Genomic DNA, 12,052 nt, shown 5'->3' on the forward strand with positions numbered 1-12,052 from the left:
TGGAGGGTTCCGCGGCCCGGTGAGGGGGCAGGAGGGCTCTTCATGTCGCAGATGGAGAGCAGGTGGCTGCTCGTGTGTGACCGCACGTGGACACGTGTGTGACCACGTGCCCGTAAGGGGCGGGGCCGGCAGAGGCCACGTGGACCCCCCTCCGTCTCCGGCGTGACCACAGAGGTGCCGGGGGGACGGAGCTGTGGGCCCCCCAACTCGAACACGTTTGGGTGTGTAGGGGGCTGGTCCGGCCCCGGCCTGAGCACTGTGGACTGTTCGTTACGTGGCTGGGGCCGTGGCCTACGTCTGTGTGACATAGGCGTTGCTGAGTCGTACGGCAGTGGACCGAGCCCGCGAGATCCCCTGCCTCCCAGGGGACCACAGCTGGTGAGCGGTGAGCTCCGAGTTGTGTGCCCAGGTGCCAGCGGCCTGGCTGCTGTAACAGAGACCGTGCCTGGGTGCAGGCCCTCCTGACGGGTGCGCAGCAGGTGCGGCCTGCAGAGGCTGGGCGGCAAGGGAGGCCCCTTCGGTCAGGCTGCGGCTGCTCTGCGCTCAGCTCTGAGTCCTCGGCGCTCCCAGGTTACAGGCGGGAGACGCGGGCTTCGGGAAGGGGGGCGAGCCGCCTGGGGTCTCGCAGCTGCCGCCCCCCACGGGCCCGCAGGAGCACGGCCAGCAGGGCTGCCACCGGAGGGCAGGGCCTCAGTGCGGAAGGCGCCCAGAGAGTGGGCAGGGCGTCGCCCTCTGGAGGGGGTCAGGGCCCCAGAGGAGGAGGTGAGCGCCAAGGCGCCCGGGCACAGCCCGCGGACCCAGCTGCCGCTTGCCCGCACGCGCCTGCCTCCCGCAGCGCCGGCCCCCTGCACCTGGAGACCCCTCACGGCTGCGGGGTGATGTCTCTCCAGGTGACCCGAGACTCACGCACCTACAGCGTCGGGGTGTGCACCGCGGCTGCGGGCCTGGACCAAGGAGGCTGCAAGGACGGAAGCGTCTGTCTGCTCTCCGGGAGCAAGGGGGTGTCTTTCGGGAGGCTGGCGTCGATGAGATTGGATTACAGACACCAGGACGAAGCTGTCATTTTAAGTTACGCCAACGGAGATAATTGTCCTCCAGGTAAATCTTCGCAGGGGGTGAATTTTACGTTCCCAGGAAACATGAAACTAGACCTGGTAGCAGGAAAGAACTGAGGAATGATGCTGTAAATGCTGCGAGCACCGGGACCTTGGCTCGGACCATGGGATGACCCATCCTAACAGCCCTGGGTGTGAGCTCTCGGGCCCTCGAACTGCTTGTCACATTGTGGCCGGGAGGCCTGGCAGTCCCCACGTTGGCGGAGGGTGACCATTACCATTTCTATGGGGAATCCTTGTTTGAGGTGACGGCGCCTGGTAAGGCACAGCCAACGTGGTGCTGATAATCAGGGTCACGCAGACTTCTTCTCTTTCCAGAAACTGAGGAAGGCGACCCGTGTGTGTTCCCGTTCGTGTTCAACGGGAAGAGCTATGAGGAGTGTGTTCTGGAGGGCAGGGCCAGGCTCTGGTGTGCGACCACCGCAAACTACGACAGAGACCACGAGTGGGGCTTTTGCAGACACTGTAAGTGGGAGAGCGCCAGGTCCCAGCCAGGCCCGTGAGGTAGCCTTGTACCCGCTGGAGGCCTGCTTCGTGCTCAGGTCTTTCTGGACGTCCAAGTAAACGGCAGTGATTCTGTTGCATATAATCTTCTAGCCAGGGCTCTTTTCCATAAAGAAAAGTCGTCTTTAATTGTTCCGTGGGGTGTGTTGCGTAACCGTGAACGTACACTGCGGCGGGGCCAGGTGAGGGGCAGGTTCGAGGTAGTCAGCTTATGCACGAGAAGTTGTTTAGCGTTTGTAAGTCATCAGGGAGCAAAATGATACAAATTAAGGAGTTAGAAACGTTAAGTTTACCAGGGACTACTGTAGCTTTTGTTTGGAGGCTTGTTAGGGCAGGACCTTTCTCCTGGTCTGTCAGATGACACGTTTTTAGGTAATGAATTACAGGTATCTTATTGTTACTGTTTTCATTTTTCATTGTCATTCACACATTAATCAAACACTGAATACCTGTCTGCAAGGCACTGCGCTATTATTGTGAGAAGGAGATACTGTGCCCCGAGGGAACTTGGTCTATCTAGGGTTGAGATACATGAATGGAGCACAACAAGACCTGGCCGGGGCTGCGTGGGGAGCGGCCAGGGATGGACAGGGTCCCTAAGGGCCAGTGCAGCGGAGGCGGGGAGGAGCCTAAGGACGAGCGAGGGACAGGCCGGGTCTGACTGGTCCCCGTGTGCTGCCCCAGCCAACAGCCACCGGACGTCCGCGATTATCTTCAAGTGTGACGAGGATGCCGATGTGGGGCGGCCACAGGTCTTCAGTGAAATCCGTGGGTGCGAGGTGACGTTTGAGTGGAAAACCAAAGTCACCTGCCCCCCGAAGAAGATGGAGTGCAAGTTCATCCAGAAGCACAAGACCTACGACCTGCGGCTGCTGTCCTCCCTCACCGGCTCCTGGTTCTTTGTCCACGACGGGACCTCGTGAGTAACCCCCACCTCGGCCGCGTGCTGGCGGGCTGGGTGCTTGGTGCTTTAGCTCAGACTCTGAAGGCAGGATGGCCTCATTCCTCTGACACACCGCGGGTGGTTTGGAAACAGAGGCGACAGAAACCTTCAGAACCCAGAGAAGCCGCTGGTCAGCTGTGGGCCTGGTGGAACTGGTCTCGGTTTGGTTCGTGTTTGTGAGGGTCAGCCGTCCGTGGCGGCGTGTGTCGGGGCGCATGAACCGTCCCAGCTCTGCTGCCCGAAGTCCCTAGGCCGTGCTGGCCCACGGTGGGTTAGCTGGGCTGACTGCTCCCTGCATAGAGCCTTCCCCCAGGTGCTCCGGGATCCTTCCGTCCACACAGCAGGGGGGAGCGTGGACCTGGAGGGCCTAAGTAGCCGTAAGCGAGGGAACGACTCGCCGGGGTTTGAGCCACTGCTTGTCCTGACTCTAAACCACCCGAGTCTCGGGGCTCACCCCGTGTGCCTGGTTGGCACACTCGCTTCTTCAGCATCCAGCCACTCTTTGGCCTTTCTTTACCCAGAGACCTGTTTCAGTGCTGCGTCCAGAGGTGCTGTGAAATCCTTGGCTATCAGGACGATTACCTTTTCTGAAAGGAATGGAAGGAGCTGCCCCCGAGTGTGCAGGACAGACACTGACCTTGCCTCTCTCTGTGTCGTTTTACAGGTACTACATCAATCTGTGTCAGAAAATATACAAAGGGCCCCTGGACTGCTCTGAACGAGCCAGCGTTTGCAAAAAGAGCCTCTCCGGCGACGTGCAGGTCCTGGGGCTTGTTCACACGCAGAAGCTGGACGTCATAGGTAAGGCCTGGACCCTTGTCGCCTGGTCACAGGTGTCGTGTCAGATTCGGGAAGGTGGAGGTGTCTTCCTGTGACCAGAGGGTCAGCACGGGCTTTGGTTGAAGCCTCCAGGTGTTATTCTCAGTGACTGTTTCTCAGACACTTGGCACCTCCCGGAGCATCAGAATAAGTACTGCTCTGTGTCCTCCGAGACGGCAGGCCCTAGTCTGTGTGTCTAGAGTGTGGGCGACCTTGGGAAGGTATGTGTCCTCAGGAGGAGGGCAGAATGTTCAGGGTTCCTCCGAGTCCCTGCTCCAGCCTCCGTGTATACATGCAGGTGTTCACCCGGGGAAGCCGAACCATGACATGAGAACCTGGTAAAGATGATTCAGGGTACATTTTCGTAATGTTTTCATTCGGAAACGCAAAACGAAGCTCGTCTCAATAGTTTTCATAGAAAATTCATCTTGCAGTTGGTTGTTGAAAGATTCTTTCATCATGTAAAAGGAAAAGGCAGGGTTTTTTCTTAGTTTAGGAACAGGTGCGTCGGGAGGACGAGGAAGAAACAACGTTCGCTGGGCCTGTTTGGCTGGAGGGGGTCCCTGAGCTGTCCTGATTAGAACACGGGGAGCCTGTGTCCACTCCAGCTGTTGACAGGGAGAAGGGGAATTCTGGGGAACCACTGTCACCCTTGAGAAAAACTCCGACTCTGCAGGTTGGAAGTGGGGCGGGTCACCCCCCCGCCCGGCAGGAGTGGCCAGACCTCCTGGCCCACGGCTCGCCCTCCGTTGGAGATCTTGGTTGTAGCCGCCATGAAGGGCACAGGGGCTGCGGGTGGGTCTGTCCCTGCTGTCTCGTCCTCACGTGTGGATGTTTGACCTGTCTCTCCCTCGGTTTCCCACAGCCAGGTGAGAAAAACTAGAACATGGAAGCCTCGGGAAAAGATGAGCTAGTAAAACCTGTTCCCTGACACACCAGGCGGGGTCTTACCCTTAGGCCCCAACAGGACGACCATCTAAGGCCAGTCACCATGACCCCCACGAGCATTTAGGGGGTGTGACCTTGTGGGGTGAAGAGATGGACTCTTGTCCCAGGAATTAACAGTCCCCGGCAAGCAGGCTTTATACGTGTGTGTATGTATGTGATTTATGTGTATGTACACGTGTAGTCCTCAGTGGCCCAGGTAGGTGTTAGAGTCCATTTCACAGGTTGGGTAACTGGAGGTGTGGAAGGTTGAGTGTGTTGTCCATCTAGTATGGGACTGGGGGCACTTCATTAAGACCTATACCTGTTGGTTCCACGTTCCAGAAGTTTAAGAATTTTTCTTGAAAGCTGCGAAACCCTTTCTTACAAAATTTTCACCAAAGCCCAATATTTAAAACAAACTCACCCAGAGCAGCCTTGAGCCTCGGTGGGTCCGGGAGAGTGGGCCTCACCTCCTGTCGAGGGGTCCCCGTGCCTTGGCCACACCCCGGAGAACACCTGGGCAGCGGGTGCCGTCCCCTCTGCGTCCCCTACCTCGAAGGACGTGGGTCGGGTGTGTGAGGGTCAGGCCGGAGGACTGAGAGCCACCGTCTGTGCGCTGAGCTGGGCTGGCCTCGGGCACCCCCAGGACAGCTCTCGGCTGCCGGTCGGGGTTGCTGGCCCCTGTGAGACGTGCCCCTGGAAGCGCGGCCTTGCTTATCGCGGCCCCTGCAGGCTGGGCTTCCCCTGGTTCTTTGACCACATCATCTTCAGAAGCAGAAAGAGCTCCACGTGGAGCCAGGGGGCCTGAGGAAACCAGAGCCGTTGTGTGGGTGGAGTGTCACGCTGGAGGGTGGACGTCTGGCGCCTGCCCTGTCCTGCCCGGGAGGCTCAGGGTGGGGAAGCGCCTAAAATGGCACAGAAGTTGCGCATGGCGGGGGGGCCCCGCCCACCCGCTGCACCCGGGCACTCCCCACTTGGCCCCGGACCGCACGCTGCGGGGGTCTCCCAGCCACACAGGTGAGGAGACGGTGAGCGGGGGTCGGCTGGGGTCTGAACCCCGGTCTCCTCTTGCTGTGTGGGCAGCGACACGGGCTGGGCACGGTCACCAGGCTTGGCGGTGCTGATGACCCGCGTAATGAGTCTCCAGAGGCACAGACGTTTGTTCGTGATGCAGGTTTCACTTCTGACACTGGGGCTCCTGCGATGCCCTAGAAATAGCATCAGTTGAGTCGTTTGTGTTTCAGATGACAGAGTCATCGTGACTTATTCAAAAGGCCATCAGTGTGGTGACAATAAGACGGCATCCGCTGTCATCGAGCTGACCTGTGCGAAGACAGTGGGCCGGCCTTCGTTCACCAGGTGAGGGGATGGGGTCCCCCAGGGGAGCTGTGTGCAGGGTGTGCTGGGACCCCTTCGGAATTTCTCCCCGTGGTTTCCCCTTGGGGGTGGCGAGGGGCACTGGCCGCTGAGACCCACGGCCTGGTGGAGCCAGGGCTGCCCCGCACGGGGAGGGGTCCCTGGATGGGGGCTACGACAGGCGTAAAAGCAGGATTTCACTGGCTTCCGGCTTCGAATGTCACAGTGTAACCAAAAGGGCATTGATCGGTGCCACCCAAGGCCAGCTGTTCAAGCAGCCTGTCTGGGACCCGTGGCCGGCACGGTGGCACCTGGGATGCTTGCTCTTGGATTATCCTGGAAATCTCTGGGCAGCTCCGTGTCTGGGGCTGGGGGGGACCGTTTGGCCAGCAGAGGGAGCGTGTGAGCTGCTGTGTTTGTGAACCGACCGATTCCTTCCAGAAGGTGGGCTTGGGAAAGGGGAGAGCCAGGCGTTGTCAAAGGATTCAGTCAGGTGGAGAGTCTGAGGTGCTTGTAAAGCAAATATTCAAAAATCTAGGAGCAAATCTTTCCAGCTTTTAGACGTTGCACAGTTTCTAAATTTTAAGAATACGTGTAAGCGCTTGCCTGCTTTTTCACATGGCAGATATGCTGGATGGGCATCTTCCTGATCGTAAGTCGCCCTCCTAGCCCGGCGGCGTCCTCTGGTTTGGGAGGGTGGCTGTGACTGTGGTCTGTGTGCCGCCTGCAGGTTCGACGTGGACAGCTGTGCCTACCACTTCAGCTGGGACTCGCGCGCAGCCTGCGCAGTGAAGCCGCAGGAGGTGCAGATGGTCAACGGGACCATCACCAACCCGGCCAACGGCAGAAGCTTCAGCCTCGGGGACATTTATTTCAAGTCAGTGGAGCATTTTCCTTCTGGGCGCTGCCACGTATTCAGATCTCTCCCCGGCCGAGGGCTGAGAGATAAAGAAGCCCAAATGTTTGTGGGGTTTAGTTACTGTTTCCAGGTAGTCGTCATATTTCGCTCACACAGGGCAAGCACTGCTCAGCTACTGAGTGTAACACCAAAGATGCTGAGTTCTCTTGAGTGTAAAAATAAAGTCGCCCCTCCTCCCTCGCCCAGGGGTTGGAGCTGGAACCTTCTGAAACAAGTTTTGATGAGGAACTTCTGGGCTTACTAGTTTGTGAATTTAAAAGTCAGTTGCTCAGTGGTGTCTCTGGGTGGGTCTCGGGGTCCGGGGCTGTGCCTGGGCAGGGGGAAGCAGGCGTGGTGTGGGGCACAGCACCTGAGAACAGCGCAGCGAAGCTCAGAGCGCGGAGGGGTGGGCAGTCGGACGGAGAGACGGCAGGTGGTGCCCTCGGCAGTATCCTGCAGCCCTGCCCCGTACCCTGGGCTTTGGGCCCAGGTGACAAGGGCTCTCCTGAAGGACCGTTGGAGTCACCCGACCTTCTCTGTCTCTTTAGGCGATTCAGCGCCTCTGGGGACATGAGAACGAATGGGGACAAGTACCTGTACGAGATCCAGCTGTCCTCCATCACCAGCTCCACGAACCCCGCGTGCTCCGGGGCCAACATCTGTCAGGTGAAGCCCAACGACCAGCACTTCAGTAGGAAAGTCGGGACTTCGGACAAAACCAAATACTACGTTCAAGGTAACTCTCTCCATCCAGGTGCCACGTTTAACTTCCTTGGAGGAACTGTAACATATTTTCATGAACAAATGTCCTGTGGTTGAAACGTCAGATCAGTTTCAGCACAAAAGCCCTGGGTCCGATCCTGTGTCTTGATACGCGCTTGTCATAGCGGACTGAGCAGCGTGTGTCAGACCCGAGCGGTTCACCGTAGGGAAGATTTACCTCCTAAACAAACAAGCAAAACGTGGTCTAAACCAGAGGTGGTGAGGTGGGCATGCGTGGCCACGTCCGGAATTTCCTTTGGTTTGGTTTTTGTCACGATACATCTTTATTTTGAGACCTCAGATGTTACTGTAGAAGGCTAAGTAAGAGGTTTCGTGTTTGTCAGAAGGATGAGAAGAAAAGAGAGACCTGACCCAGGTATTCGGGTGGGCGTGGAGGGGAGGGCCTTCCGCTGCGCTGACGGAGCTTTTCCTTTGTTCCCTTCCAGTCGTATTGAAATATAATTGACATACAGCAGTGTATAAGTTTAAGGGGCACAGCATAATGATCTGACTTACACACATCATGAAATGATGACCGCAGCAAGTTTAGTGAACACCTGTCATCTCATATGGACACAAAATTAAAGAAAAAGAAAATTTTTTTTCTTGTGATGAGAACTCTTAGGATTCACGCCCCTAATGACTTTCAAATATAACGTACAGCAGGGTTAATTATGTGTAGCATGTGGCATACGATATCCCTGTTATTAATTTATAATTAGAAGTTTGTACCTTTTGACCACCTTCATCCAGTTCCCTCTCCCCCCAGCCTCCTCCCCTGGTAACCACAAATCTAATCTTTTTTTTCTGTGAGTTTGTTTGTTTTTGAAGTACAGTTGACCTACAACGCTATTTCAAAATGATCACCACGAAAAGTCTGGTTACCATGTGTCACCACACAAAGATATTACATGATTATTGACTATATTCCCCACACTCTACACTTCATACCCGTGACTCATTTATTTTGCACCTGGAAGTTTGTACCTCTTAATTGCCCTCACTTATTTCTTTCCTAATTCCTTCTTGACCTTGAAAGAATATTTCCAGGAGGCAGCCTCATGTGCTTTTGTTTTAAATAGCTAGTCTTTCACTATATACCATTTCATGATTTGATTTTTTTTAAAATTTATTTATTTATTTATTTATGGCTACGTTGGGTCTTCGTTTCTGTGTGAGGGCTTTCTCTAGTTGCGGCGAGCGGGGGCCACTCTTCATCGCGGTGCGCGGGCCTCTCACTATCGCGGCCTCTCTTGTTGTGGAGCACAGGCTCCAGATGCACAAGCTCAGTAGTTGTGGCTCACGGGCCCAGTTGCTCTGCGGCATGTGGGATCTTCCCAGACCAGGGCTCGAACCTGTGTCCCCTGCATTAGCAGGCAGATTTTCAACCACTGCGCCACCAGGGAAGCCCCATGATTTGATTTTTGAACCAGGTGAATGAACTTGCTTTTTTTTTTTTTTTTTTTTTTTTGCCGTACGCGGGCCTCTCACTGCTGTGGCCTCTCCCGTTGCGGAGCACAGGCTCCGGACGCGCAGGCTCAGCGGCCATGGCTCACGGGCCCAGCCGCTCCGCGGCATGTGGGATCCTCCCGGACCGGGGCACAAACCCGTGTCCCCTGCATGTGAAGGCAGACTCTCAACCACTGCGCCACCAGGGAAGCCCCTGAACTTGCTTTTTAAACAATTAAATGTGTTTACAAAACCAGCTGACTTTGACCTCAGAGGGCTGCTGAGAGAGAGATTCCCGGTGAGGAGGGGGGAGCAGCTGCTCCCTGAGTAGGTGCAGCCTAGAAGAGGGCGTTTCCATGCTCAGGTACCGAGCTGGTCACTGCACTTGACAGTGCCCACCGGGGGCTGGGCAGAGACCTGCCAGGTCAGTCTGGCTCGCTTCCATGATTCCCTGTCATGGGGTCAGCCCACTGGTCCCCTGTTCTCTTCCGGTGATTCTGGGTCAGATACTGGAGTCGTGCAGTGGCTGGTTGGGCCTTCTCTTGAGGTGCTGTCCTCAGGGCCTGGCCCTGTAGTGCTTGGTAAATGTTTGTTGACTGACTGAAGGGCTGCTTTAAACACCTCCAAGGCCACTGCTCTGCAGAGAAGGAAAGTCCAAGCTCTTTTGAACACAGCCTGGAAGATTTTGACAGACTCCCGTTTTGTTAGCGGCTGGTTCTGTAAACGCACCCAGACCCAGCCATCAGGTTACTCACGAGCCCCTGCAGGCCCCATGCCGCCCATGCACAGGCCTTTCCGCTGGACTGCCTCCGCCCGCCCCATCCTCCTCCTCCTGCCTGTCCCAGCTCCCTGCTCCCTCCTTCTCACACCCAGGGGCGCTGCTGCAGGTGTGCCTGCAGCAGTGGTCAGGCTCCACGCCACAGCCCAGGTCAGGTCCCAGCCACTAGAGCGAGGACCTTCGCGTCCATAAGGCCTGCGTCTAGTCTAGTTGGCCTCCTGCGGCCCCCCAGCTTCAGGGTGTGCGTATGTACACGCACACTTGTGTGCACGCGTTTATTTATTCTTGGTTAACGAAATCATTTTCAGACGTCTTCACTGCCTTCGTTCACCAGCGCTAGGAAGTAGGTTTACTTTGAAGCCTTCGTCCACATTTCAGGAAGAATGCAGTTTAACACCCTTCACGAGTCTGCATGCATCCGAGTGGGCAAGAGCGGGAAGCCGCAAAGCCCGTCTCCGGCTGAGATTCTGGCTGAGATTCAGAGCTGCCACCTCGGCCCCTCACTGGCTCACCAGTGTGTGCCCTCATTCCAGCCTGGGGGACAGCCCACTCGGGTCACGGCTCAGCCAGTTATGAGTGAGGACGCACGGGGTGTTCCCGAGCCCAGCCCGCGGGGCCGGGTCTCGGCTGCCCTCCAAGCGTGTCGCTGCACACGCCGCACTCCCTGCTGCTCCAGTGGTGGCCACTCATGAGGGTTTTGAGTCTCCAACCACCAAGTTGTGCACACAAGGCAGAGTCCACACAAGCTCCTCTCACTTCTGACACCAGCTGCAAGTTCAGGGGGCTCAGAACTGAGAGCTGTTTTAGTTGTGCGTACAGTTTATTACAATGAAAGGACACAGGGTAACATCAGCCGGTGGGAGAAGTGTGTAGGGTGCGGTCTGGGAGGGAGCCAGTCGCTTCTGTTGTCTTCTCCCTGTGGAATCAGGACGTGTTATGTTCCCAGCATAAACATGACAACGCACACACAAGAGCTCAGGAACTGACCAGGGAAGCCCACCCATCCCTCAGTGTCCAGAGGTTTTATTGGGGCTTCATTGCATAGGCTTGACTGATTGATCACTCGGTTGGTAGGTTGCATGGCTGGTCGGTTGGTTGACTGACTGGCTGGTTGGTTGGTTAACTGATTCGTTGGTTGACTGGTGGGTTGGTTGACTGGCTGTTTGGTTGGTTAACTGATTCATTGGTTGACTGGTGGGTTGGTTGACTGGCTGGTGGGTTGGTTAACTGATTCGTTGGATGACTGGTGGGTTGACTGACTGGCTGGTTGGTAGGTTAACTGATTCGTTGGTTGACTGGTGGGTTGGTTGACTGGCTGGCTGGCTGGCTGGTTGGTTGATCGGTTGGTCAGCCTCTGTCTCCAGGTGGACTGATACCGTGTAGACAGCACCCCCCTCCAGATCATATTGTTAGCTGAGGACAAAGGCCAGACCTCTTTCTGGGCAAGGTTCAAGTCTTTCCCACATTCTGACTTAGGGCAGGGGCCCCATAATGTGTGTTGAGCAGTCTGTGAGAGCTCATCTGGGACATTTGATGAAGGACCCTTACGTCTGATTTTAAGTCTCTGCAAACTTTTTACAGGCTATGAAAAGGTAAACTTGGCCCACTACTGAAACACCAATGGTAATGGTGCTGTGCTTGTGTGTGCGCCTGCTTTGTTGACAGATGGCGATCTGGATGTGGTGTTTGCTTCTTCCTCCAAGTGTGGAAAAGACAAGACGAAATCTGTCTCCTCCACCATCTTCTTCCATTGTGACCCCTTGGTGAAGGACGGGATCCCCGAGTTCAGCCACGAGACTGCCGACTGCCAGTACCTCTTCTCCTGGTACACCTCTGCCGTGTGTCCTCTGGGGTAAGTGGGGTCCTGCCCCACGGTGTTCCCTTAACTCCAGGAGCATTGAGGCTGTGTCCCAAGGTGAGTTGTTGAGAGGGAGAAGCTATCACCTGGGCTGTGATCACTGTTTCTTCCCAGAGAAGAGAGCTGTGTTCCCGGGAGGTGAGGGCGGCCAGCGTGTCCCTGAGTCTTTGCTCCAGAAGTGCCTCTGTGCTCTCGGGGCCCTGCAGAGGGATCAGAGAGGCCTGGGGGAGGCATGTTGCCCAGAGCTCAGCTTTTCTCGGTCCCTTAGTGACGAAGGGTCGTGTGGCTGGAGGATCGCCTTTCCTAGTCCTCCTGCCTTAGTCTCATCATCAGAGGGGTTTGTCCGCTGTTGTCCTCCACCTCTGGTGGATCTCGTCTCACTGTGCGGGGCTGCAAAGGCAGGGCCACCGCCTGAGCTGGGCCTCGCCAGGCACCGGCGGTGGCGGTGGCTGAGTGTTGTGGCCTCCCCGCAGGGTGGGCTTCGACGGTGAGAGTGCCGGGGACGCTGCGCAGGAACACCAGGGGCTGTCGGAGCGGAGCCAGGCCGTCGGGGCCGTCCTCAGCCTGCTGCTGGTGGCGCTCACTGGCTGTCTGCTCGCCCTGCTGCTCCATAAGAAGGAGCGACGGTAAGCAGAGGGGAGTG

At 56.6% G+C, this 12,052-nt stretch overlaps 1 protein-coding gene across 1 annotated transcript in view; it reads left to right on the forward strand.

Moving 5' to 3' along the window:
• The window catches only part of IGF2R (insulin like growth factor 2 receptor), a gene marked incomplete at its 5' end in the record, with an annotated part of 108,254 nt that overhangs the window by 94,006 nt on the left and 2,196 nt on the right, over positions 1-12,052 (forward strand). Inside the window, 9 exons of the mRNA XM_079716398.1 lie at positions 891-1,098; positions 1,434-1,580; positions 2,304-2,538; positions 3,227-3,363; positions 5,553-5,667; positions 6,395-6,541; positions 7,111-7,298; positions 11,217-11,403; positions 11,883-12,035. Of these exons, the coding sequence (XP_079572524.1) occupies positions 891-1,098; positions 1,434-1,580; positions 2,304-2,538; positions 3,227-3,363; positions 5,553-5,667; positions 6,395-6,541; positions 7,111-7,298; positions 11,217-11,403; positions 11,883-12,035 (1,517 nt within the window). The remainder of the gene's footprint in view (positions 1-890; positions 1,099-1,433; positions 1,581-2,303; positions 2,539-3,226; positions 3,364-5,552; positions 5,668-6,394; positions 6,542-7,110; positions 7,299-11,216; positions 11,404-11,882; positions 12,036-12,052) is intronic.

Source organism: Hyperoodon ampullatus (assembly GCF_949752795.1).
Source record: "Hyperoodon ampullatus genome assembly, chromosome: 12".
Taxonomy (NCBI): Eukaryota; Metazoa; Chordata; class Mammalia; order Artiodactyla; family Ziphiidae; genus Hyperoodon; species Hyperoodon ampullatus.